The sequence below is a fragment of the Bombus bifarius genome, unplaced genomic scaffold (assembly GCF_011952205.1).
Source record: "Bombus bifarius isolate JDL3187 unplaced genomic scaffold, Bbif_JDL3187 scf7180000008193, whole genome shotgun sequence".
Lineage (NCBI taxonomy): Eukaryota > Metazoa > Arthropoda > Insecta > Hymenoptera > Apidae > Bombus > Bombus bifarius.
Window position 1 is genome coordinate 248,236 of NW_022884501.1, and position 22,587 is coordinate 270,822.

At 34.6% G+C, this 22,587-nt stretch overlaps 4 protein-coding genes across 6 annotated transcripts; 2 read left to right on the top strand and 2 right to left on the bottom strand.

The window, feature by feature from the left end:
- Nucleotides 1-1,006: 1,006 nt before the first annotated feature.
- On the top strand, nt 1,007-4,094 carry LOC117209746 (protein arginine N-methyltransferase 7). Of its 2 annotated transcripts, none has more exons than XM_033452097.1 (9): nt 1,007-1,521; nt 1,597-1,746; nt 1,824-2,045; nt 2,120-2,352; nt 2,437-2,566; nt 2,626-2,852; nt 2,922-3,492; nt 3,583-3,743; nt 3,821-4,094. In XM_033452097.1, the coding sequence occupies exons 1-9, from the start codon at nt 1,348-1,350 to the stop codon at nt 4,077-4,079; spliced, it is 2,127 nt and encodes a 708-aa protein (XP_033307988.1). In that variant the 5' UTR covers nt 1,007-1,347; the 3' UTR covers nt 4,080-4,094. The 2 variants fall into 2 exon arrangements, with proteins under 2 accessions (XP_033307988.1, XP_033307989.1); XM_033452098.1 differs by having other exon boundaries at nt 1,011-1,521; nt 2,934-3,492; nt 3,821-4,079.
- A 71-nt stretch (nt 4,095-4,165) lies between these two features.
- On the bottom strand, nt 4,166-5,431 carry LOC117209747 (DTW domain-containing protein 2). The gene is made up of 5 exons (XM_033452099.1): nt 5,233-5,431; nt 4,964-5,125; nt 4,706-4,886; nt 4,436-4,638; nt 4,166-4,364 (listed from the first exon to the last, which is right to left on the bottom strand). The coding sequence occupies exons 1-5, from the start codon at nt 5,313-5,315 to the stop codon at nt 4,235-4,237; spliced, it is 759 nt and encodes a 252-aa protein (XP_033307990.1). The 5' UTR covers nt 5,316-5,431; the 3' UTR covers nt 4,166-4,234.
- A 1,242-nt stretch (nt 5,432-6,673) lies between these two features.
- Nucleotides 6,674-8,286, top strand: LOC117209751 (histidine protein methyltransferase 1 homolog). Of its 2 annotated transcripts, XM_033452103.1 has the most exons (6): nt 6,674-6,826; nt 6,985-7,236; nt 7,348-7,505; nt 7,576-7,826; nt 7,906-8,021; nt 8,144-8,286. In XM_033452103.1, the coding sequence occupies exons 1-6, from the start codon at nt 6,787-6,789 to the stop codon at nt 8,188-8,190; spliced, it is 864 nt and encodes a 287-aa protein (XP_033307994.1). In that variant the 5' UTR covers nt 6,674-6,786; the 3' UTR covers nt 8,191-8,286. The 2 variants fall into 2 exon arrangements, with proteins under 2 accessions (XP_033307994.1, XP_033307993.1); XM_033452102.1 differs by lacking the exon at nt 8,144-8,286 and having other exon boundaries at nt 7,906-8,092.
- On the bottom strand, nt 8,187-10,312 carry LOC117209753 (pyridoxine-5'-phosphate oxidase). Its single transcript, XM_033452104.1, has 6 exons — nt 10,119-10,312; nt 9,156-9,312; nt 8,989-9,088; nt 8,861-8,914; nt 8,514-8,713; nt 8,187-8,453 (listed from the first exon to the last, which is right to left on the bottom strand). Exons 1-6 carry the CDS (start codon nt 10,168-10,170, stop codon nt 8,288-8,290), a joined length of 729 nt encoding a protein of 242 aa, XP_033307995.1. The 5' UTR covers nt 10,171-10,312; the 3' UTR covers nt 8,187-8,287.
- Between the last annotated feature and the right edge of the window lie 12,275 nt (nt 10,313-22,587).

The following is a 22,587-nucleotide window of genomic DNA, read 5'->3' on the forward strand; positions in this document are numbered from 1 at the left end:
ATCATTTAAAATAATATTCGCAAAGTATTATTTTATAATTGATATCAAGATCTTTTCATTTTGATCACTAAACTATAAAACGTTTCTTCAGTAAATAAAAGTATTCTTCAATCTACTATACAAACAAAATACAAAGAAATTCATACAAAACGAAACCATATCGAAAAAAATTCGATGCTGTTGCAATTTCTTTATAAATAAATATTTTTATGTAATTTCTTGGTTATATATCGAACATCTGCCAAAATTCAATCTTTGGAACACGAAATATGTTAAGAATATAGGAAATAGAAATTATTTAAATACACCGCTGACAATAGAATATTATACAGTAAATCATAAAAACTATCATAAAATGCAGAAAATATATATTTACGTACTTTTTATGTCGGTGATTAAATCGCTTCGATGAATCATAGTTTTCAGTTTCCTAAAAATTTTTCTTGGTTTCATTACACCTAAAACAGGCGAAACGACATGTAAATGCGCTTTAAAGAAATATACACATATAGTCCGTTTTAAAGAAATGCGTTACCAGTAAACAAGATACGAAACAAATGAAAAGGTATTCTTGAGTTAGATATCTGCGAAGTTTAAGTAAATGACTATGATTGGTTGAAAATGTGCGCGAAAGTATGCCACCTGGTAGTGAAACAGAATAGTAAAAATACGCGCGAAAAAAATTAAAAATTTAACAGTTTGTATTAATTTTTATTATTTTATTACTTATTTCTCAAGTAGTATATTTTTAATTACAGTTTATAATATTTAATACACATTAGTATGTTCAAAAAATATCCACTTATAGTAGAAAAAATGCAGTAGCCATTTTAACACATTATATGTACTATTACAAGGAGAATATTAATGCCCAATAATTACATAAATTAAAACTAATATTTTAGGAATTACCATATTAAATGATCTCTTACTCTACTATAGCAGAAAATAATTTCAGATACATACATATGTATTTATTCACATACATTTATCGACAGTTCATCAATAAATTCCATAAATTTGTAGAATACACGTGCTCTTATAGTTTGCAGTGTTTAAAATTAAAATTATAATTTTCTGCAATTATTGATTTCATTTTATTTTATTCCATTTCATTATTTCTGATTTATGCATTAATTATAGCGCAATTATTATAAATTCAATCATTCAATATATGATAAATTTTAACCTTAGCTTTAATTTGTATCTTATATCTATAAATAAACTTGTTATTAATTACATGTTTGACATTGACCTTTCATAATGTTTTTTATTTCTCGTTTCCTAAATAAATAGTTGCTTTTGGTAATAAACTTCATATTTCTGTGAGTTTATCAGAAAAAGGTTATGCTAAAAGTTTGTTTCACTCAATTAATTCGTACACGAAATATGAGTATATTTATCCAATGCCTGAATCCTTTAATTGGGACTGTTAATTGGGAGGAAAAGGATGAAAATTATGATTATCATCAAGAAGTTGCAAGATCAGCATTTGCTGATATGTTACATGACCATGAAAGAGTTAGTGCTATATATTATATAGTTTTAAAATAAGTTTTTACTTGTGCTGTTTATAAAATATTTTTATAATTACAGAATCAGAAATATTACCTAGCTCTTAAAGCAGCGATTGAGAAAAAACATAAAGATGGAGAAGAAGCTAATGTACTTGATATAGGAACTGGAACTGGTTTATTGTCAATGATGGCTGCAAGATGTGGAGCTGATAGTATAACAGCTTGCGAAGTGAATATTTTCACAAAAATTATTATGAATTGCATTTATAAATTAAAAACCTTTTATGTCCTGGCGGTATTTTTTAGACTTTTACACCAATGGCTAAATGTGCTATAAAAATAATTCAAGAGAATGGTTTTGAAGACAAAATTAAATTAATACACAAGCGTTCCACAAGAATGACTATTGGAAAGGATGGTGATATGATAAAAAAAGCAAACATTTTAGTTACTGAAGTATTTGATACTGAACTTATAGGAGAAGGAGCACTTTCTACATTTCGTCATGCTCATGAAAATCTCCTTGAAGTATAATCTCATCTTTAGTTAATACAATTTTGAATAATATCATTTAATATATATGCATTTTTACTTTATTCAAGGAAAACAGTATTGTGATTCCACATACTGCCACCATTTGGGTACAAGTAGTGGAGAGTCCTACTGTATGTTCATGGAATACAGTACATCCCATCCAAAATAAAAGTAAATATTTACTAAGTACCCCATGTTCTGTAAAATCTTGTTCTGGAGCAGCTGCAGTACATGATATACAGTTAACACAATTTCCTGATAATGCGTTCAAACCTTTATTACCTCCTCAGCCTATCTTTAGGTAAATATATGTTACATATGTATGTAAATTGTTTAAGATTGAAAAGACCTATTAAAAGATCGAAGTATAAAATGAATATTTTAGATTCGATTTATCTGGTAAATCAACTCTATTATATAGTGAAAAAAAGTGTTTGCATGTAAAACCAACTACAAGTGGTACTGCACATGCTATTTTTATGTGGTGGGATTTAGTTATGGATGTAAATAATGAGGTATGTAATCATTATTTAATGAAAGATTTTAAACCTATCACTAAATAGTCTTTATGTAGGTTTTGTTAAGCAGTGCTCCAGTGTGGGAACATCCAGATACAAAAATTTTACAAAATAAAGGTTTCAGTTTGCAAGAAATAGCAGATATAATACCCTGGAGAGATCACTGGATGCAAGCTATTTACTATTTACCTGTTGAAACCTTAGTTACTGTCAACAAAGAAGTTAGCTTGATTGGATATCATGATGAATATTCATTATGGTTTCAATTAATAAATGAATCAATGTAAGCTGCTTTAACAATCTTATTATTTTGTTTTAGTTGTTTTACTTTTTCATAAGAATAAATACAAAGTCTTGTTTGCAGAAATGAAGCACCAGATTGTGAGAGACCTGTTTGCAGCTGTAATGTACACGTAGCTTATTGTAGAACTCGTATAGGACAATTAAATGATCATATACGAAATGAAAAATATATCAAAGCTCTAGAAAAAGAAGTTACACCTGACACAGTGTGTTTATGTCTTTCAGACGGCTCTCTATTGAGTCTTGCAGCTATTCAATTAGGTGCGAAAAAGATTTTCATCTTAGAGACAAATTTTTTGTCTCGAAAATGTATCGAAATGTTTGTTAAAACGAACGAGTTATCCGAGAGAGTAGAAATTGTTGAATCAGTAAACGATTTGCCTCCTGAAAGTGCAATTAATTTAATTTTTGGTGAACCATATTTTATCACTTCAATTGTACCTTGGGAAAATCTTTACTTTTGGTATCTAGTTTCAAGGTATTCGCCTCAAATACAAAGAATTCCAATCGCAGCAACAATAATGGGCGTTATAGTTGAATTTAAGGATTTGCATAAAATACGAGCACCTCTTGGAGTTTGTGAGGATTTTGACTTATCTATTTTTGACAAACTTATACAAGTAAGTACAGCAACACAGATTATAAAATGATGAAAATTTAATTTTTATAATATTTAATTGTAATGTTAATTTTAATTATAATGTTTGTAGACATCAAGTGACAAAAGTGATAGTTCTGTAGAAGCTCAACCATTATGGGAATATCCTGCCAAAGCATTAAGTTTGCCTTTTGTTATTAAAAAATTTGATTTAACGCAAAATGTCAATGAATCTGAGAATATTAATATTTCAGAAAGTGTACCCATTTTAACGTAAGAGTTTGTGGTATTTTATGTTAATGGTTATTACAAAGTCGTGTTTACATTTTTTATATTTTTTGTTAATTTAGAAGTGGAATGTGTAATGGTGTAGCCTTATGGGTTGATTGGCAATTGAATTCCGAAATCACAGTATCATCAGGACCTACTGTAGAAGTACAATTTGGGAAACGAATATCATGGGACCCATTTACAAGACAAGGTGTACACCTATTTAAGGACATAACACAGGTTACACAACAAAGTACTGTTTTATGGTCATTTAGTTTTGTACCACGATACGGAAATATTACATTTGATTTTCGCATCTTGTCAAAAAATATGAAATAATATGATGTAATATTTATAAAAATATACTTTTGAATTAAAAATTTTATTCGTTTGTCTTATTTACCTCTTTGTTTTGCTTATTTTTTAGATATGCTTATAAAAATTACATATTTATTATAAAATATCTCCTTACAAAAACTATTACATAAAAAATGTTATGTAGATTCTTCTGGCAGTATACGTAATTGCTTAGCTAGTCTTCGTCCTATTAGTTTTGGATAAGCTTTCTGTTTAATTAGAAATTCTTTACTTTGATGAGTTACAGCACCATTTTCTAGTTGAAACCTAAAATTTTCATAATTATATTCTCTTTCTATATAAGATGTAATCTTATATTACACGAATAGAAATCTTGCCTGCAGAGATAATGTAAAGGTCCAAGCATTTTATTTTTTAATTCTAGATCACCTTCTAAAATGGAAAGAGCAAATGCACCAGTTTCAAGTGTAGACAAACAACCTTCAGTTGGTTGCGTTCTAATAACATATTCACTTGTTGGAATACCAACTAATTTACATGTTCGTAAAACACACAGTGCTGGACTTGAATGATATATTGCCTGTCACAAACAGCTTCTCCTTTATTCATTTTAGTATATAAATTGGCTAAGTTACAAGATACACTACCTTCGCTTGTGGCCAAGTTCCATCCAATAAAATAAGATTATAAGGTTTCTGTTCATTAACTCCAACAGGATTTAATTTATCAAGTGCTATAGCACCCGGAGATGGGTATAATAATATAGTATCTTTGTCATTTAAAATTTCAGTTAAGCCTTCATGTTTTGAAAGTGGAAACTTTTTTCCTCTAAAATAAAAGAATACCATAGCGTTATACATAACTACAAATTTTAATATTATACACCAATATTCTAAATAAATCACCTATAAATTACACATTTTCCAGGTTCTAAACCAAGAGCAAGCATAGGCGCAGTTCGTAAGCAACGTTTTGCTTCAGCTGGATGTTGTAAAATTATTATTCTTGATGCAGGACATACAGGATGCTTTGGTAATCCCGGACACCAACATACTGGTACAGGCCTTCTGTATATAACCCATTAATCAATTTTAATGGAATCAAAATGATATGTGAAATACATACATATATATATAATTGCTTAAACATAACCTAATTTCATATTTATACGTACTTGCATTGCGAACACTTATCTCTTGTCTCTGGAGGATCAGCAAGTATTTCTGATAATTCTTGCCATACAGTTTCTTCATTCATTCTAGTTATGATCTATAAAGATAAAAGAAACGATCAAACAACTTAATAATTAATAGAAGTACATGCATAACGAAAGGCGAGATAGTATTGATAGTATAAAAAAATATATATATACATATATATATATATATATTAACGTTATTGTTTATAATAACATAATAGTTTCTTTAATATTAAACATCAATAAAACAGCAAATTAAATATATTCTATAATTATATTTCTTTTTACAACAAATAATTTCATATTTTTTTTCTATTGAATAATGAAAGTTTAAATTTCGCGTCTTTGTAGAATCGATAATCGATAGGATAACAAGTGATGCGAGAATCGCAAGCAGTTCAGCTTCCGGAAAAGTTTATTAAGTTTGAAAGTGTCGGTTAAGAGAGTTTTCCATTATTGCCGAAAAATTAAGCAAAACGGTAAATAAAGCAGTGTAAGTATTTTGTATTCCATGTTTTTATTTCTTTTTAATGGAATTAGTTTCTGTTGCGTCCAGTTTTTTGGGCTATAGTCATTAAAGCAATGATATAAGATGCTCTTTAAGAGATTTGATTTGTAAGCAAACTGTACTTTATTTCATAATATTTAATATTTTATTTTATAAATATTTGTGTTTTTTGCGATTATAATCATTCAGAAATATGAATTAAAAAATTTTCTATAAATAACAAGCTAAATTTAATTAAAAAGTATATTCTATTCAGTTTAATATTTCATTATTTACATATATTCTAACAAGTACTTCCAAAATTTTTGTTTAGGCCTATCATTAGCCCAGAAAATCTTTACAATATCTAAACTGACGGTTTATTGCACGGTTTTGGGCGGAACGAGTCACTAGTTGTACCTTGAAACAGGAATCTTGTTGTTGAAAATTGTGGCGGTAATGGTAAGTATAATACTAATCATTTATACGTATCGACTACGTATTGTTTGTGCATGATTACTAGTTTTACTTAATCCTGTTGCGTTCTTTTAATTATTGTCCATCCAAGCGTATTTCTCTATCGTTAACAAATTCCTTAAACTTGAGGAAAATATGAAATAATTGTTACTGACATGCGTGATTTTTTATTTTAATTTTTTGATAGAAAATTTGTTAAAACTGTTTGTTAAAACAAGATTGAGATTTAGATATAAAAAGTTTAGGACTGTAGCAGGGTTAATTAATATTTGTAGTTCAATATAGATAACTAAAAGTCCTAAAGGAAGTTCGACAAAATTTTAAATAAATTGCAAATACTTCGTAACTCTGTTATTAGCTTGAAAGACGTTATAAACTATATCAATGTTAATTCCATGAAAGTGATTCTCTGTGATTGCTATCTTATTCTACGTTATGTCGATAACGTTGGTAACGACACTAAAATGGTGGAAGCATACGGTTATGGTTTGATTTCTCTCTTCAATTATTTTATTTTTTAATGATTTTTTGTAATAAAGTGTGACAGGAAAACTATCAAATAGAAAATGTTTAAATTCGGATTTTCGGAAAATAAACAGGATGAAGGTACTTTTATATATTTCACTTCCCTATAGCTAATTAAAATTCTCAGCATCGAGAATTATTTTTGAGGTTATACTTGCGTTATACTTCCGCATATATGTAATTGTTGAACGCGATCCAAGTTTTCGTTGAATAAGAAATGAATAGAGTTATTATTTTAGTGAGAGGTGAAGATACTAAAAAATCAACAATCAATTGGATACCTGCCTCAGAGGTGGAGGTATCAGAATCGGAATTGCAAATCGAGAACCGATATAAACCTAATGATTACAGAGAATGTCTGTTTTTTCCGGATTGCAAATTAAAATTAATTCGATTTGAAAGGGCGTTACACGATTTGCAAAAGAATAATTGTACAAATATTCTGGAGGCAGAATCGCAACATTCTGATCTTATTCCCGCTAAATACGAAGGTAGACTATATCTAATTTTCCTTAAAACAATATCATTTACTTTCTGAAAAAGTTTCGTCACCATTAACGGCAGTAAAAAAATTGTTGAATTGTTCGATTTCTTGTATAAAGGTGGCTTAAAAATCTGGGAATGCAGTTACGATTTAGGCCAATACTTATTAAAAAATATCGAATTTCAAGATAAATTTGTTTTGGACTTAGGATGCGGTACCGGTATTATTGGCCTTGTTGCTCTTCTTAAAAATTCCATCGTTCATTTTCAAGATTATGTTCGTATTTATCATGATATGTTCATGATGTGACTTATAAAGTTGATTTTACGATTAATTACCATTGCAGAATGTAGAGGTAATTAAAACTGTAACGATCCCGAACGTTTTATTGAATTTTGAGGATCGGGAGAGCATATTAAATAGGTGTCAATTTTTTTGCGGTGATTGGGAATCGTTCACAAAATTGCGTGATTCTAACAATGGGGATGAATTCGTAGAATACGATCTGATTTTTACAAGTGAAACAATTTATAACCCCGATAATCATAAAAAATTGTACGAAGTTTTCAAACGCAGGCTCAAAGCGAATGGCGTTGGGCAAGTACAATTATTATCTAATCTTGGTTTCGACTTTTATGAGAACACAATATAACATTGGCTCACGTGGTATTCTTAGGTTTATTGCCGGTAAAAGCTATTATTTCGGTGTCGGTGGAGGAATGAGGCAATTTCAGGACCTAATAGAGGAAGATGCTATTTTTGACGTTGAGATAGTGTGGACAAATAGAGAGGGTATTTTTCTAAACAAGCAACAATTATATATATATATAATTTATTTATATATATAGTTCATTTATATAGTTTAACGTATATGTAATTATATTTGTATATTATGTATATATATACATTTTTAGGATTGCAAAGAGAAATTCTAAAAATTACAAGGAAACAACAATCTTAGGCTGATTCAGAACTTATTATTCTAGAAGCATTATTCTTTTTGTAATTTGTAAAACAAAAAATGTTATTTAATAAAAAAATATCCTTTCTTGTATTATCTACGGAGATAATCTTTCATAAACCCATCCGTCATCTCCCCGATGGAGTAATACGTTGTCGATTTTTTCGTTTGGCATAGGCCGTCTGAAATGAATTCTATCGTGTAAACGATCGCTTTGACCTTGCCAAAATTCTACGGAATGTGGAATAATAATATACCCTCCCCTAAAAATTAGATTAGATTATTATCGTACATGATGCGTTTTTAATAATTCATCGAATTACCAGCAGTCTGGCCTTTTAACTTGACCCTTTGGGAACTGTGCCAGTAATTCTCTTTCTCTCACAATAAGCGTCTCTCTACTCGCGATCACACTACTTTGTTTACTAGACATTGATCCTATTTGACACGAATATGGTCGGGTTTGGAAATAATGATCCGAGTCTTCTGGAGAAGTTTTTACTGCTCTGCCTTCCATACGCACCTAATAAAAAAATTCGTTCAACATTTTCATTAAACATAATTTCTTACTTCAATATTATAATAATATGCTAATAATTTGTAAACGTTAATTTAAGATAATATTTTATTTCTTTCTATAGCCAACGTATATCGGTATAACGTCTCTTACGCCTCGTCTCAAAGGTTGCCAATAGAAGTACGCTGCTACATTTGAGTTTTGAGCCTAAAAAAATTGTTAAATATAGTACTTATACATATCGTTACAACCGTTGCAAATTGAAAATATAATGTACTTACTATATCGTGACCTTTTTTACTTTCGTAATTCGTATAAAATTTGAAACCATCGTTACCATAATGTTTTAGTAATACTGGTCGTATGGACGGAATTCCATTTCTGTAAAAAACGATATTGTAGGAAATATCTTATAGTAGGCAATGCCAAGCGATTTATTTAGTATTACTTAGTAGCCGTGGCAAGAAACATGGTGTTTGGCTCCATAATATTCGGGTTCTTGGAGGCTTCCTCGAACCATGCTTTAAATTGACCAATAGGCTCCTTGCTAACAAGTTGTTCCTCCGTAAAAGTTTCGTCTTTGCCTTTGTACCTAATTCGCATATCTACAAGAAGTAAGTAATTAGATATTTAGAAGTTCTCCTTCAACTTCGATTTCGATGATTTTTTAATGCGTTGTAAAACTCAACGTTTTGAATTTTCCCTTTTTCTTATATAACTGTAGATTAGCTTTAGTTTCGTTTAGAGATATTCACGAAAGTTATCAGCATTATTATAGCGAATTCTGCCTATAATTATACGTCTGTGGTAGCGTTCGCGTCAGTATTGGTTCTCGGTGGCCTTGTAGTGAAGGTATAATGATACAATCGAAACCGAACTTTTATGCTTTGTTCGAAGTATACGTAAACGAGAGTCGGGCGAGCATATACGAGACTGTAAGAAATGTCTACTATATTTTATAATTCAACTAAAAATGAATAACATTGATGTATTGCGTTTGGGTTTGGGCTAATATTTTTAATCTGGTTGTCGCAAAGCGGCCGGCTACGCTTGTGTGAAATAATAAAAATTTATTCTTTTTGTGAAATAATAATATCAATGATAAAATAATATCAGATGTGCATGAGGTTTTTAAATTCGCCCGATCTTTGTTTGTAGACATAATTCGTAGAATTCATTATTGTGTCCGACAGATTTTTACCGAAAACTATCAAAACTACTAAACTTCAAAATACTGATTTCTACAATATATTCAAAAATTATTGATATCGATGAGAAGGGCATTGTAAATAATTAACCAAAAAATGTTTGCTTTAGAATCGTGAAAGGCTTTCGCTTAAAAGTTACGTAAATGGTGATAAAAAGAAATTCTCTTTTATAATAATAGTAATTACAAAAAATAAAGTTGTACCTCCGATGTCAACACCGAACTTCGCATCTGCAGTAAGCTTTGAAGATGACATGATGCTGATGCTACTTAGAGACACTTCACACGCCAAGTGTTGGAAAAATGTAAACTTAACAATAACAGATCATGAATAAGTATAACATCGAACAATCTTATCAAACCGTGGAAAATATACATATCAGAGAAGTAACAGAGCTCATATCCATTGTCCTTGTTCTTCCATAGTACAGCGCTGTCCCTAGCGGTCTACTACTGAAGGTCCTATTTATTGGGTTGGCAACTAAGTGATTACGAATTTTGTCATTAGGTGGTGTTGACAACCCAATAGTTTCACCAAAACGAGGTATAATCGCTATTGTTTCACGTTACAAAAACTTTATCATTACGGTTTTACAGAAATTTATACTTTTCTATCTGAGATAGACAAATATGAGAATAACATAATCGCGTTATGTTTTATCGTTTAATCATACAAAAGTTAAAAGTCTATCACAGTTGACCTTATCGTCTATGGTAAAAAGGTTTTCGATAATCAATATCGATGGTTTTTGTCCGTGATAGAAGAAGGTCTGTATCGGTAACTGTACAATGGCAGTTCATAGAACTTGTGCACTTTTAGGATAGAGTACGCTGTATTATTCGGCCATTTACTTTATAGTACGACGAGTTTCTGTGTTGTACAGGTAGATACTGTATGCAACACTATAGAATTTTATTAGATATATAAAATCATTACTTGTAACAAATATCGTTATTAAAAACACATTTTGCGACCTTTCAAGAACGCTATCGTAGACATAATGTGAGGCAAATGCATACAAATGTACGAGGAGAGAAACATAATTAAATGATTATGTCACGATGAAAGTAAAATGACATCAAAATCTAGTTTCATATTTTAAGGATATAGTACATAGTATAGTATAGTATAGTATATAGCATATAGTGATTTGCCTTCTTTTGTGTTTTATCTCATAATAAAAATAAAAGATAAAATCAATAATTTGTTCATTATATATAATAATATATAAAAGTAATAATTTCTATTACATCTCATCACGTTTTTCGTACTACGGTTGTACAATGGGTGGATAAATCGGATATTCCAGGTAAATACCTATACTACTTGAAATCACGTAACTAATGATATTTCTATCGAGTATAATACATGATTTGTTGCATATTGGTATTTCTAAATTCTTCAATATATTTTAGGAAATTGATATTTATTATTAATTCATTGATCGTACCAATAACATATTATCCTCGTATGTTTCGTAAAATAGCTTGCGTTTTACGTTCTTGTAGTTAAAAAATGTTTCACCATTTTCTCTATAGACAAGCAGTAGGTTACTTAGAATATTTACTGAAACATTTCCTCATACATTTATTACTAAATTACCAAATTAGCAAAATATCATTGGGAACACCATACGATCCATAGTTTCATTTTTATATGACGCATAATTTAAATTTTTATATAAGTAGAATCCATAGAAAAGAAACTTTTACATTTCTAACAGGCCAGGATAAAGTATTTGCTCCAAGTTTTTATTAGCAGTCACGAGACACCGCAACGAGACTTAATTAACTTCTTGAAGGTAATAAACTGTTTGAAGCATTGGGATTGTCGACAATACAATTAAAGCATTCGTGGAAGCGGCACCAGTCGATAAATAACTGGGAAAGAGAGAGAGAGAGAGAGAACCCGGTAGGACACGCGAATAGTATCGGAAGGTGAGATCGTGCCGACGACGTCGCAAAAAGCGGATGACGCCGGTATTTTTAATGGAAAGCCGAAGGCAAGTTGAATAGAACAAGCTTTTGGGTAGGGAAGCGACACTCAGTTTCTTTGATCAATAATGAAAGTTCTCTCTGTCTCGGTTTCACGTTCTTCTTCGTTTCACTGTCTTCTTTGGCCCCGAGCTATTGGCCCTCTTTTTCTCTTTCTTCCACCACCGACGTTCTCTATCTTATCTTATACATTTTTAACCCTTATTCCGGCTTCCCCTCCCCCTTCGTGCGAAGGAGGAGGACGAAACGGTGCACGAAGGCTCAAAGCGAAAGCCAAGTTCTAACAAGCCTCGAGCCGAGCACCCAACGCTGCTGGCCCTCTCCCTTAAATAATCCACTCCCCGATCCATTCGTACGAAAGCCTTTTTGTAAAAGCCTGGATAGCCATCACTCAGCGGGGAGAGAGTCTTAAAAAATTTGGGACTTTCGTCGGTCTCTTCGCTCGACAGAATTAAGGATCACGTGCCTGCAGATGGTTGAAATTCGTCGGGAAATATTTCGACATCGGATTAGATGGTCGTCGAGCGTCTTAAGCTGCTTCTTTGATACATAAAATGACATTAGAATATTCATGGACTTCACCGAAGTCGCGGTATTTACTTACATCTTTTTGGGAAGAGAGAAGTTGAACGTGAAAAGTAAAACAGTAAAGTAAAAGTCGTAACGGTAGGTAGAGGAATTAAATTCAGATTGATTGGAAAATACTTCGACACGGATCAGATGTTCGTCGAAGGTTTCAAGTTGGTTTCTTGATATTTTTTGCCGTTAGAAGATGGTAGATATTTTACATTGTATTAGAATCTATGTTTTTACATGCATGCTTGCATTCGTATTTATATTTTTTAGGGCAAAGGGAAGTTGTAATATGAACGTAAGATAAATGTGAGAAGAAAGACAGTAGTCGGCGGAATTAAGAATCATGTGTCTATAAATCGTTAAGATCGGTCGTAAAATATTTCGTTATTGGACTGGACACTCGGTGTAAGGACGAAAAGCCGAAGATCCAAAATCTAAGCCGATTCTTTGATAGTTCTTTCCTAGTAAATTGTGATACAAGTGGATTTCTTAATAATCGTGGAACTGAATTCGTGACATTTACATCTTTTTTTATCGGAGAGAACAATTGTACGTAAAAATAGTGCGAAATGTAAGAGGAAGGACAGTGGATATGGAAATGGGTATCTAAATTTTGAGCTTTCAAAGAGGATGCGAAAGATGTTTCTATTTTATTTTATATTTCAAACTAAATAAATACCGAGAAAGAATATACAATATGAAAATGAATATAAACATGATTCAAGTTATTAAACTAATATTCAGATACATGTTCTTTCATTTACGACGTTTATTCAACCGGGGCGTATAAAAATCCTGGAGAACTCTTTAAACAGGACATCGAAACGTCAATCCTTTTCAACGTCGATTCAAAAACTTTAATTAGTATTTACGGATCGGTGCTCGTGGAATCGTCTGAATGTTTCCGGCGCCATGACTTCGGCCCTTGTAAATATTGTAACAAAAAGGACTTCCGTTTCTTCCGCGATGAACGAGCCCATTGTGGCTGGTTTCCTTTGACATTAGCGAAAAACGAGGGAAAGGACGGGTTTCTTGTCTTCTTCGACCTAATAAAAACCTCAAAAAGATCGGCGAGACTACCATCGTAGGCTTCTCGTCCTTTCTTTCGCGGCTTTCTTTCTTTCGTTTCTTTCCCTTGTTTGCCACTGTACCTCGGTCAAAAGCTTACGGAGAACAGAGGGGCTCGGGACACGGATTAGTGTCCTTGCGTAGGATCCGGGTACGCTAAGCAAGCGGTGCGCACGAGGAGGACGAAGAATACGAGAGGAGGGAGGACGAGAATTCGTACAAAGCGAAGGGCGAAGAGGAAAGGGGGTGGCAGGGCGCGGAATAATGCTTAACAAGCCGACTTGAAAGGACGGCCGCCATTTTGAGTCAATACTTGAAAGTCTTTGCTCATTAAGAATATTTTACGTCTCCCTCTTCCAACGGAATCACTACCCTCCTCTGGATCACCCACCCCCTTTACCCTCGGTTCGACTTTCTTTTTCCACGTTTTTTCATCCCCTATCCCTCTCTCCTTCTGTTCCGCGAGTCCATCCCCCCGATAGGAAGGGAGAAGAGGAGGGGCAGGGGGTGGGAAGGAGGAGGCAAGCGGGTGGTTGCACCCTCGAAGATGGAAGTTATTTACGCGGCACTCGGAGCACCCTCCACCATCGCAACCCCGTAACCATTCCCTTTCCTCGTCGCGTTTCTACGCCGGCCTCCCCCTTTTTCCTTCGGTAAGACGCAGCAATACTGCTACCCCCACCATTTTAACCCTCGCGCTTGCTCCACTCTTTTCTTTCACCCTCGTTCGTTCTAGTCGCAGTTCCACCATAGACTACCGATGGCCAGCGCAACCCCCTCAACGTGGGCTAAGGGAATTCCGACTTTGCCGCTGGGCCCACCTCTTCGTCCGACCCACCTCCTCGACCCTTTCAACCTTCACCGTCGCTCGCTCGCTCGCTCGCTCGCTCGTTCGTTCTCTCGTTCACCTCCGCCTTGCAACTTTCCTTCGTGTAATCATCGTCCCATTTCGTGGCGTTTTTCCTAATTCCTACCCAATTTCGCTTTTAGCATTTCAATTTATGGCCGCGAACCGATTTGTTAGACGTGCCGACCCTCTCGGATCGCTGGATTACGAGAGCAAGGGAACGACGAGAAATTTCGATGGATAAAATACACCCGCTCGGTGAAATGTTTCTTTTTTCCACCGCGTGTTCTTTCTCTTTCGTTTCGTTATTAAGGGCGAGGAGGGGGGAGGGGGGCAGTAACGTTGACGAATTCGACTCGCGTATTCGATGGAAAAATTGAATTTAACAGAGAGAGATTTGTATGGAAAAGGAGAAGTTTGTCTTCGTTTATTTTTTAATCTAGAAGCTTAGGACTCGTTGATTGATTGATAGACTCCTTTTTTGGTGTTATCTTAAATTACATTTTTTGAATTAAACTTTATCGGTCGTATGTCATTTTTGACGTGACATTGCAATTTTATTGGAAAAGCCGTGTGTCACGTAGGCAGCGACAAGATCGAATAAAAATTCGATTCAGTAAATTATATACAGTGTCATCCAAAAGTATTTGATTTTAACGAACGTTCCAGAAATATTATGAAACCATTTTAATACGCGTCCTTACAAATGATAGATATTTTGTTTCATATCAGATTGGCAAGTGTATTGCATTCAATAAAATCTCACGTGTTTATGTACAATTTTTAGATTTTAACTGAACATTTGCAATAGACTCGAAAAATTATGTTACAATTAATTACGTTCTTCTATTTTTATTTTATACTTACATTTTAAAATGGAGCATCTACTCTCAATTCGATGAACATTTTATCTTGTACAATCGATATGGATGATCGATATATACAGTGTAACACAATGGAAAGATGAATTAAAAAAATAATTTTCTTTCTTGTAAAATCGAGGTAATCCAAACGTTCTTAATTTGCTTCTAAAAATAATAACGTCGTATTACCAAACATTTTGGATCTTTTAAGTTTTCAATATTTATAGGGTTTGCAATAAAACAGGAAGATATAAAGTATTCCTTTCAGGCAATTAAACCGTAACACCTTGTGCTCTTTCTATGCTAATTACGCGAACATCATTCGGATGCAAATGAGTAAATATAAAAACAATACAACAGAACCATTCCGTGGTCGTAAAAAACAGCACACTGGTACTATTTTGTATAGCCGTTCGGCCTTTTAATTTAGCAATTTATGGCGTCACATGCCATCTCGTGTCGGAGTGGTCTATAGGGGATGTTGTGTCAGTGCGTGGTCCGATGATTAATGGTTGCGTTCTGTACGGTGCCACTAAATTTCGAGTTACGACAACCGTGTATGGTACATACAATTATTCATTCAGATCCAGGTATATGCTATCGTCATTATTTGATAGAAAAGTATATGCTTGTTAAAAGTATAAGTTTTTTGTTTCTCTATGTTAATGGATCCTAGATTATTTATTTGCAGATCGTTCTATTACCAATAGAGTATTTAGCCAATGACAGACTGACAGTATCTAGATTTGCAACAAAATGGATCATTTTAATATATCATCATATTTGTTGGATCTTTTATTTTCTGTCTTCTCTCTTTCTTTATTTACAAATTTTCAATTTCCTTTTTCACGAATTGAACTTTTATAGAGCTGCGTGGCACGAATTAAAAATTAATTTTAATTTTACATTTATACAGGAAATTTTTTAATTTTATTTTTTAAATTTTGAAGCAAAGAAAGAATATGTCGCTATATCTATGTCTTTTGCGTAATTCATTTTTCCAAAAATATGACGATCGGTTGTATAACGAGAAAGTCCTCTACCGCATCATAGGAAACAGAGTTATACGAAGTATATGTATCCGCGTTGTAGATTGTACAAGTAGGCGTAAATGGGGGTGCAGGGTACATGAAAAAGCAGTATATTAAAATCGTGACCATTGGTTTTCGAAAATCATTAGCTTCCTCAGGGACATAGAGATAAATTGGAAACCAAGCAGATATTAACACAGCTTACAACGCATAGTTGGGAGACATTTTTCTTCTACTTTGTTCGTTAAAGTTAGATTACAATTACGATTAGAAAGAACCGTCTTATGCTCTTACCTGAAAGAGCCTGCTTTGTGAATAAGCTCATAAACGTTCGCGAAACCTCTTTCTTTTTCAAACAAAAAGTTTCGCTATAAAAGTAAAACTATATTGGAATCTCCTTGGCTGATCGTACTATAAAAACTTTCGCAGTGCAACAGACTTTGACACAAGGAATATAATCATCAACTTGGTTCTTTATAACGGTAAGAAAAACGCAACAGTTCGATACGCAGCGGAACCAGTCCTCCTCTCTCTCCCTTTTCGCGACATTCGTTAGCCGTAACGAACTTTCCGAACAAAAAGGCTTGCGTGTCGAGTTTTTAAGTCATCGCGAAGGTATTTTCGCCTGCCAGGCGAACGGTGCATGAGAGAAAAGACAATGGGACCGATATAGCCGGGTGCCGGGCGAGGAACGGCGCGCGGGGGGGGAGGGCTGACTGTAAAAATAAATCACGCGTGCAACGTCGTCGTTTCTCGCTCAATTGTATCAACTTTAACCCCTTTTATTGTATCGCTTTTTTTTCCATCGTTCTCTCTTCGCCGTTTGACCGGATTCGCATTCGACCCTCACGGTTTCTCTTTCTCCTGGTGGCCCGCGAGCGAACGAGCGAATCAGGTTCGAAGCTCGCCCGTGCGAACACAATCGACCGTGCACGAACGCCAGAAAGCGCATATAATAAGCCATGGAGAGAGAGACAGAGTGAAACAAAAACTGGTCTCGCTAGGTAAAACAATAGAGGGGGTTCTTCGGCCGGGGAAAGAACGACAGAGCAGAGTAGAGATGGTGAACGCGCGAGCGAGTGAAAGAGCGCGCGCGCGGTTACCCGGGTCGGCGAGAAACAAGAGGGTGAGAAAGAGAAAGTAGAACCGCCGCGGAGAGCAACCCCATCGAACCGCGGCACGACGTGTGTGAAATTCAAGAACCTGTAGCGTCAAGAAGAACAAAACGACGGTGCCAGCTGCACGGTGCATACGTTATTAGTGCGTCGTTTTGTCCTTCCGCTTCGAAATTTCAATATACCTGTATCGGCGCGCCGAAAAAAGATCATCATAACTCGTGAGACGGCAGGCTGGCTAAGGCGCGAGAGAAAGAATTCCTTCGTTCCTCTTAGCGAGCTTCGGATCGTTTCTTCTTTCTCTGTCTCTTTCGTCTTTTCTATCTCCGTTGCCGTACGCTCCCTCTTTGTCCGCGGCACCCGAGAAACAGGTTCCTCTTTATTCGTCCTGCTTATTATGCAAGTTATTGTTTTCGCTGAGACACGAGAGCTCCGGGAGTGGTACTGGTTCAAGCGAATGAAAAAAAGGAAACAAGTCCTCGAGTGATTCTCTCGTTCGTGCATCTCGTTCTCAAGGGTTGTGCGAAATAATTATCATAACTCTGTATCGGTAGTCTGGTTGAAGTACCCTCTCTAGCCTCTCTGCTGTTGCGAAAATCTCGCAGACGAGATTCTCGTGAGAAACGGGGAATAAATTCAAAAAAAAAAAGGGAAAGAAAAAAAGAAAGGAAATATTCCTGGATGAGGAGGAAAAGCGCAGGGAATTAATGGAGTGGTATAGGTATGGCAGGTACGTTAAAGTTCTTATATGATGATGGACAGTGGTCCATGGCGTAATACCCCTCGATATACGGTCGAATGCAATGGCGATCGATGGCAGATGTCCAGAGACGACTGGAAAGAGGATTTTTTTTGCTATGGGCTCCCGCGGACCCGTCCAGGTGTCCATTGTGGGTCCGAGCCAGGATTCTCAACCCTTAATCCTTAACCCTTTGGCCGCACGCATCCGCTGCCAAGCACCCATTTACCGATTCTGAAACAATGCCGACCGGACCGCACCCCGGATGCGCACGTTTATTAAGTAATGTCCCCCTCTGGTTTTGCGTCCGACAGCTGCCTTGCCAAAAAAACCACTGTTGCTTTTGTCTATCGCATATTCTCATTGCATCGACGACGGTTCCGTAAGGATGAAGCGCAAAGATCGTTACATTGGGTCGTAAGATTTCGCCTGGTACGAGCTCTGGTCTGTTATTATTCTTTATAAGCATCTAACGATAAGTCGATATAGATCTAGATATGTTGGGTAACACCTTTTGTTAATATATTTTTTGCCAATGAAATTTAGCATAATATCAAATGATTAGTTTCATTGTCTCGCCGATCTGCACCGAGTTTAAATCTGTTTCATACTGGTATCAAGTTTGAGGAATTTTTTCGATGACCTATTTATTGTTTATGTATAGTTATTTAGTTGGGGACCAAATGATTACAATGATATTATAATCTTGTAGGGACGTTAAGTTTGAAAAATTGTATTTCCTTACATAAATCTGTATGGTTTTTTTCTATGGCGATTTATTCTATATCGATATATAGCGAATGGATAGAATTCACTTACTTAATTTTAATTTTAATGTTTTTCTGGTCGGATTCAAGTGACTTGTCTTCCTGACGCTTTGGTCAACCTCTTTTCTTCGTGACCCTTTTACCTTCTTTTTACGTACTTTCTATATACAATGACGAGCGTGTAAGTAATTAGAGTCTTCCGTCGATTTAATTGATCGTGAAATTATTTTCTGTTCATCAATCGTCGGAGATATATTTTTGCCTAAAATACTATGTACATATTCCTCGAATACCCGTTGTAGTTTTATATTAATTTAAAGATAAATAGTACATATTTCACGCAAGTTATGAAAACAAAATTTTCATGGTACACAAAGATATAAAAATATAATGTAACGACACAGAAACCTAGTACATTTCACACGTTAACGGAAATATTTCTTAAAATATCACGCATGATATTACCTGTGCCTCCTTAACGAATACGACGAATAAAAAATAGCTCTCGAATAAAGAAACCAAGTATATTTGCTTTTCTAAAGTTACCTTCTCGGTAAGTAAGGTTATACATCTGAGCAAGGTCCAGTTCTCGTACCATGAACTGCCATAAGAGCGAATTCGTATGGAATCTTGAAAGGGTCATGTGAAACCTGACCGAGTCCATGAGCTCACCCCACCACGTGGTCGACGAAAGGGTGGTCTTTGCCATTGGAACCAGTCCTACGTTCATGCAAAATGCAAGAGGCCAGTTTCAAAACGACCGGCCATCATATCTCCACGTTATTACGTCTCTGAATTATCCCCGAAGAGATAGTAAAAATCGGGAAACGAGTCACGAGTTCATTGCATTCTTGAAAGTCGTAACGAGCAAGGTAAACGAGAGGGAAAGGGACAGGGGAAAGTAATTGCTAGAGACGGCTGTGGAACAATCAAGGGAAATTGATTTCCAATGTTTCATTTAACGACTTTAAAGTGTTCGCTTCATTTAGAAAGTCGCGTTGCTGTAACCTATACCGTGTTGTGTTATATCGTGTCGATTTCTTAGAGGTGATTTCTAAGATTGCTCATTTTGCATTGTTATTCGAGTGTGATTATTGAGTGATTATGCAAGCAATTATGTAATTAGTGAAGAAGAAAGATAAGTCTTCGCTTCAAAATTAATCGAATAGAAAATGAGTAACTCGTTAACATACAATTTTGTGTAATTATATATCTTTTTAGGTTTTATAAAATCAGAGTAATTGAAATCAAAATTCTATGTAAAGTTGCTGAGTTGTTAAACTTGATTGGAAAATTTGTTGAACAGCGTAGAGTCTTTGATTGCTTCTCGATGGTGTAGAAAGTTCGAAAGAGTTCGTCTTTCTAAAATTATTGTTATTACATTTCTCATTGAATTTTTATTCTATTATTTGGTCGTTTGTTTTGTAAAAGAATACTTCGATCTTTTCGTATAGCTTAGAAACTTCCAGTGTTTAACAAGTTTAACAGTTTTTTCTTATTATAGTATTATTTATATATCAGCATCAAAGAAACAACTCTGTGTAATTTCGCACCAGCTAATATAATTGCTTATTATTATTTCTTTCTTTAACATATTATACGTAACCGGTATTGTCGTATATTTACTGAATAAATAAGATTATAACATTGTAATAAAATTCGTGGAATATGTAAAATCGAAATTGATCATTGGAGAAGGACAATCATTTTGAGACGATCGAAAAAATTCTTTTCACAAGCAAAAAGAAAATAAATTTTTATTTAAAAATTTTTCTTCACATCTTCCATAATAATAAAAAATATTTTATATGTATTTTTCAAATATAAGTGTCTTTTTGATATATACTTACCAAAAGTAAAATTATTATTGAACTTCTTTGATTTGTAGTTTTTTAATTTTGTCTCTTAATACTAGAACGAGAATTTGATTTCGAGAGATTCTTTCAGTAACATTGCGCCAATTAATTTTAATTAGCTAAAAACTTTTCGGGTCGCCATTTCAAGACGATGACCTTAATCTCTACAGGATCAATTAGTCGCTGATTAATTTTCGCGAAGTATCCTCTCGGCCATTTCCTCTTCGATTGTCTGTGAAATTATCGCGCGTAATTCAGACCTCATAATGATCAGGTCGACTTTCTTCCCCTCGACTTCTATAAAGTTGCAGCCCATTCCAGTTCGCGCCTAATTACAGCTAATTAGGACGAGATTCGAAGGGTGACCCTCGGTTTAAGGTTACATATTTTTTTTAATAAAATTTGATACGGAAAAGTGAAGATAAAAAGGTATGGATGGTAAGTACACGAAATTAAAGTATAAAAAAATTAGTGAAAAAATATTTTCGTAATTTTCAGATAAATAATAATCACTTTCGATATACAAAACTTAATTAATAAATTTAATAACTTGAATTATATTGAAACTAATTATAATAGAAACTACCTATAATAGAAGATTAAAAAATCTAAATCTAAAAACAATAATGAATTATAAATAATAAATTTCAATAAATTACAAATTATAGATTCTACTAAATTCTTCTATTAATTTCTATGATTATTTAATGTTTTGCTCACTTATTGTTCGAGGATCGCTCAAATTTATCACCTTTATCTTGATAATTTAATTCCTCTAAAACCATAGCTTGCTTTATCGAATATGAAGAGCGATGTCGAGCACGATCTAAAATATTCGTATTAATTATGAGATAATTCCACAATAAATCATGTTTTACTGCACTGCCACAAATAGATCGTTCCACTAATTAATCATAGCGGCTTCATTCAACAGATCAGATTTCTTTTCTAACTATGAAAACTATGGCAAAGATCCAATTTATTATTTCAAAGCGTTTAAAAATTACGGTTAATAGATATTTCTTCAGAAATCGTTCAATTCCGTGCAGAAATATTTGATAATTGTTCCAAGACGCGACCAAGATCTACGACAAAGAAGAGAATCCTGGCAAAAGAACCGAACGAACCAAGTCAATTATTCCGGGGGAATAATCTGAAAGAAGCGAATCTTAAAGGCAAACTGAAAACAGGGACAACAATTGCAAATGAGGGTGTGGTTGCTTAAAATGTCGGCCGCGAAATCGTCCGTTATCATTCTTTCTTTTGGTTCGCGGCTCCTGGGGGGTTGGGCGGGAGGATGGGGGAGGTAGATCCCACCCACCCTTTTGTACGTCGAAGGTATGGAGCCATTGATTTTGAATATGTAATCTGAGGCATTTTATTATTCCATCGTACTTGGAAGTTGGGGAAGGGGGTGGCGTTCCTCTGTAGGCAGGGGCGGTTCGACCTCCACCGCCATCGACCTTCGTCCCTGGTCACAGTCGAACACAGAAGGAGGGTGGGGTGAAGACGAGGGGGTTTCGAGGGTGATTCGATTCTCTGCCACTACTACTACCACCACACTCGCAAAACCAACACTACCACTACCACCACCACCACCACCACACCACCACCCTTGAGTTCTTAACGCGTGATTGAATATTTTTTCGCTGTGCGCGATTGGTTCGTCGTACCAGTGGCAGGCAGAACAAACGAGTCTGGAGGAGATGGAGGGTGCTGGGGGAGGGTGGTTGGCGGTGGCTGCAGCCACCTGTCAAGCAAAAGAATCGCCATGGTAACCAGGCCCCGTCGCCATCGGCTGAAGGGACTCGTTCGA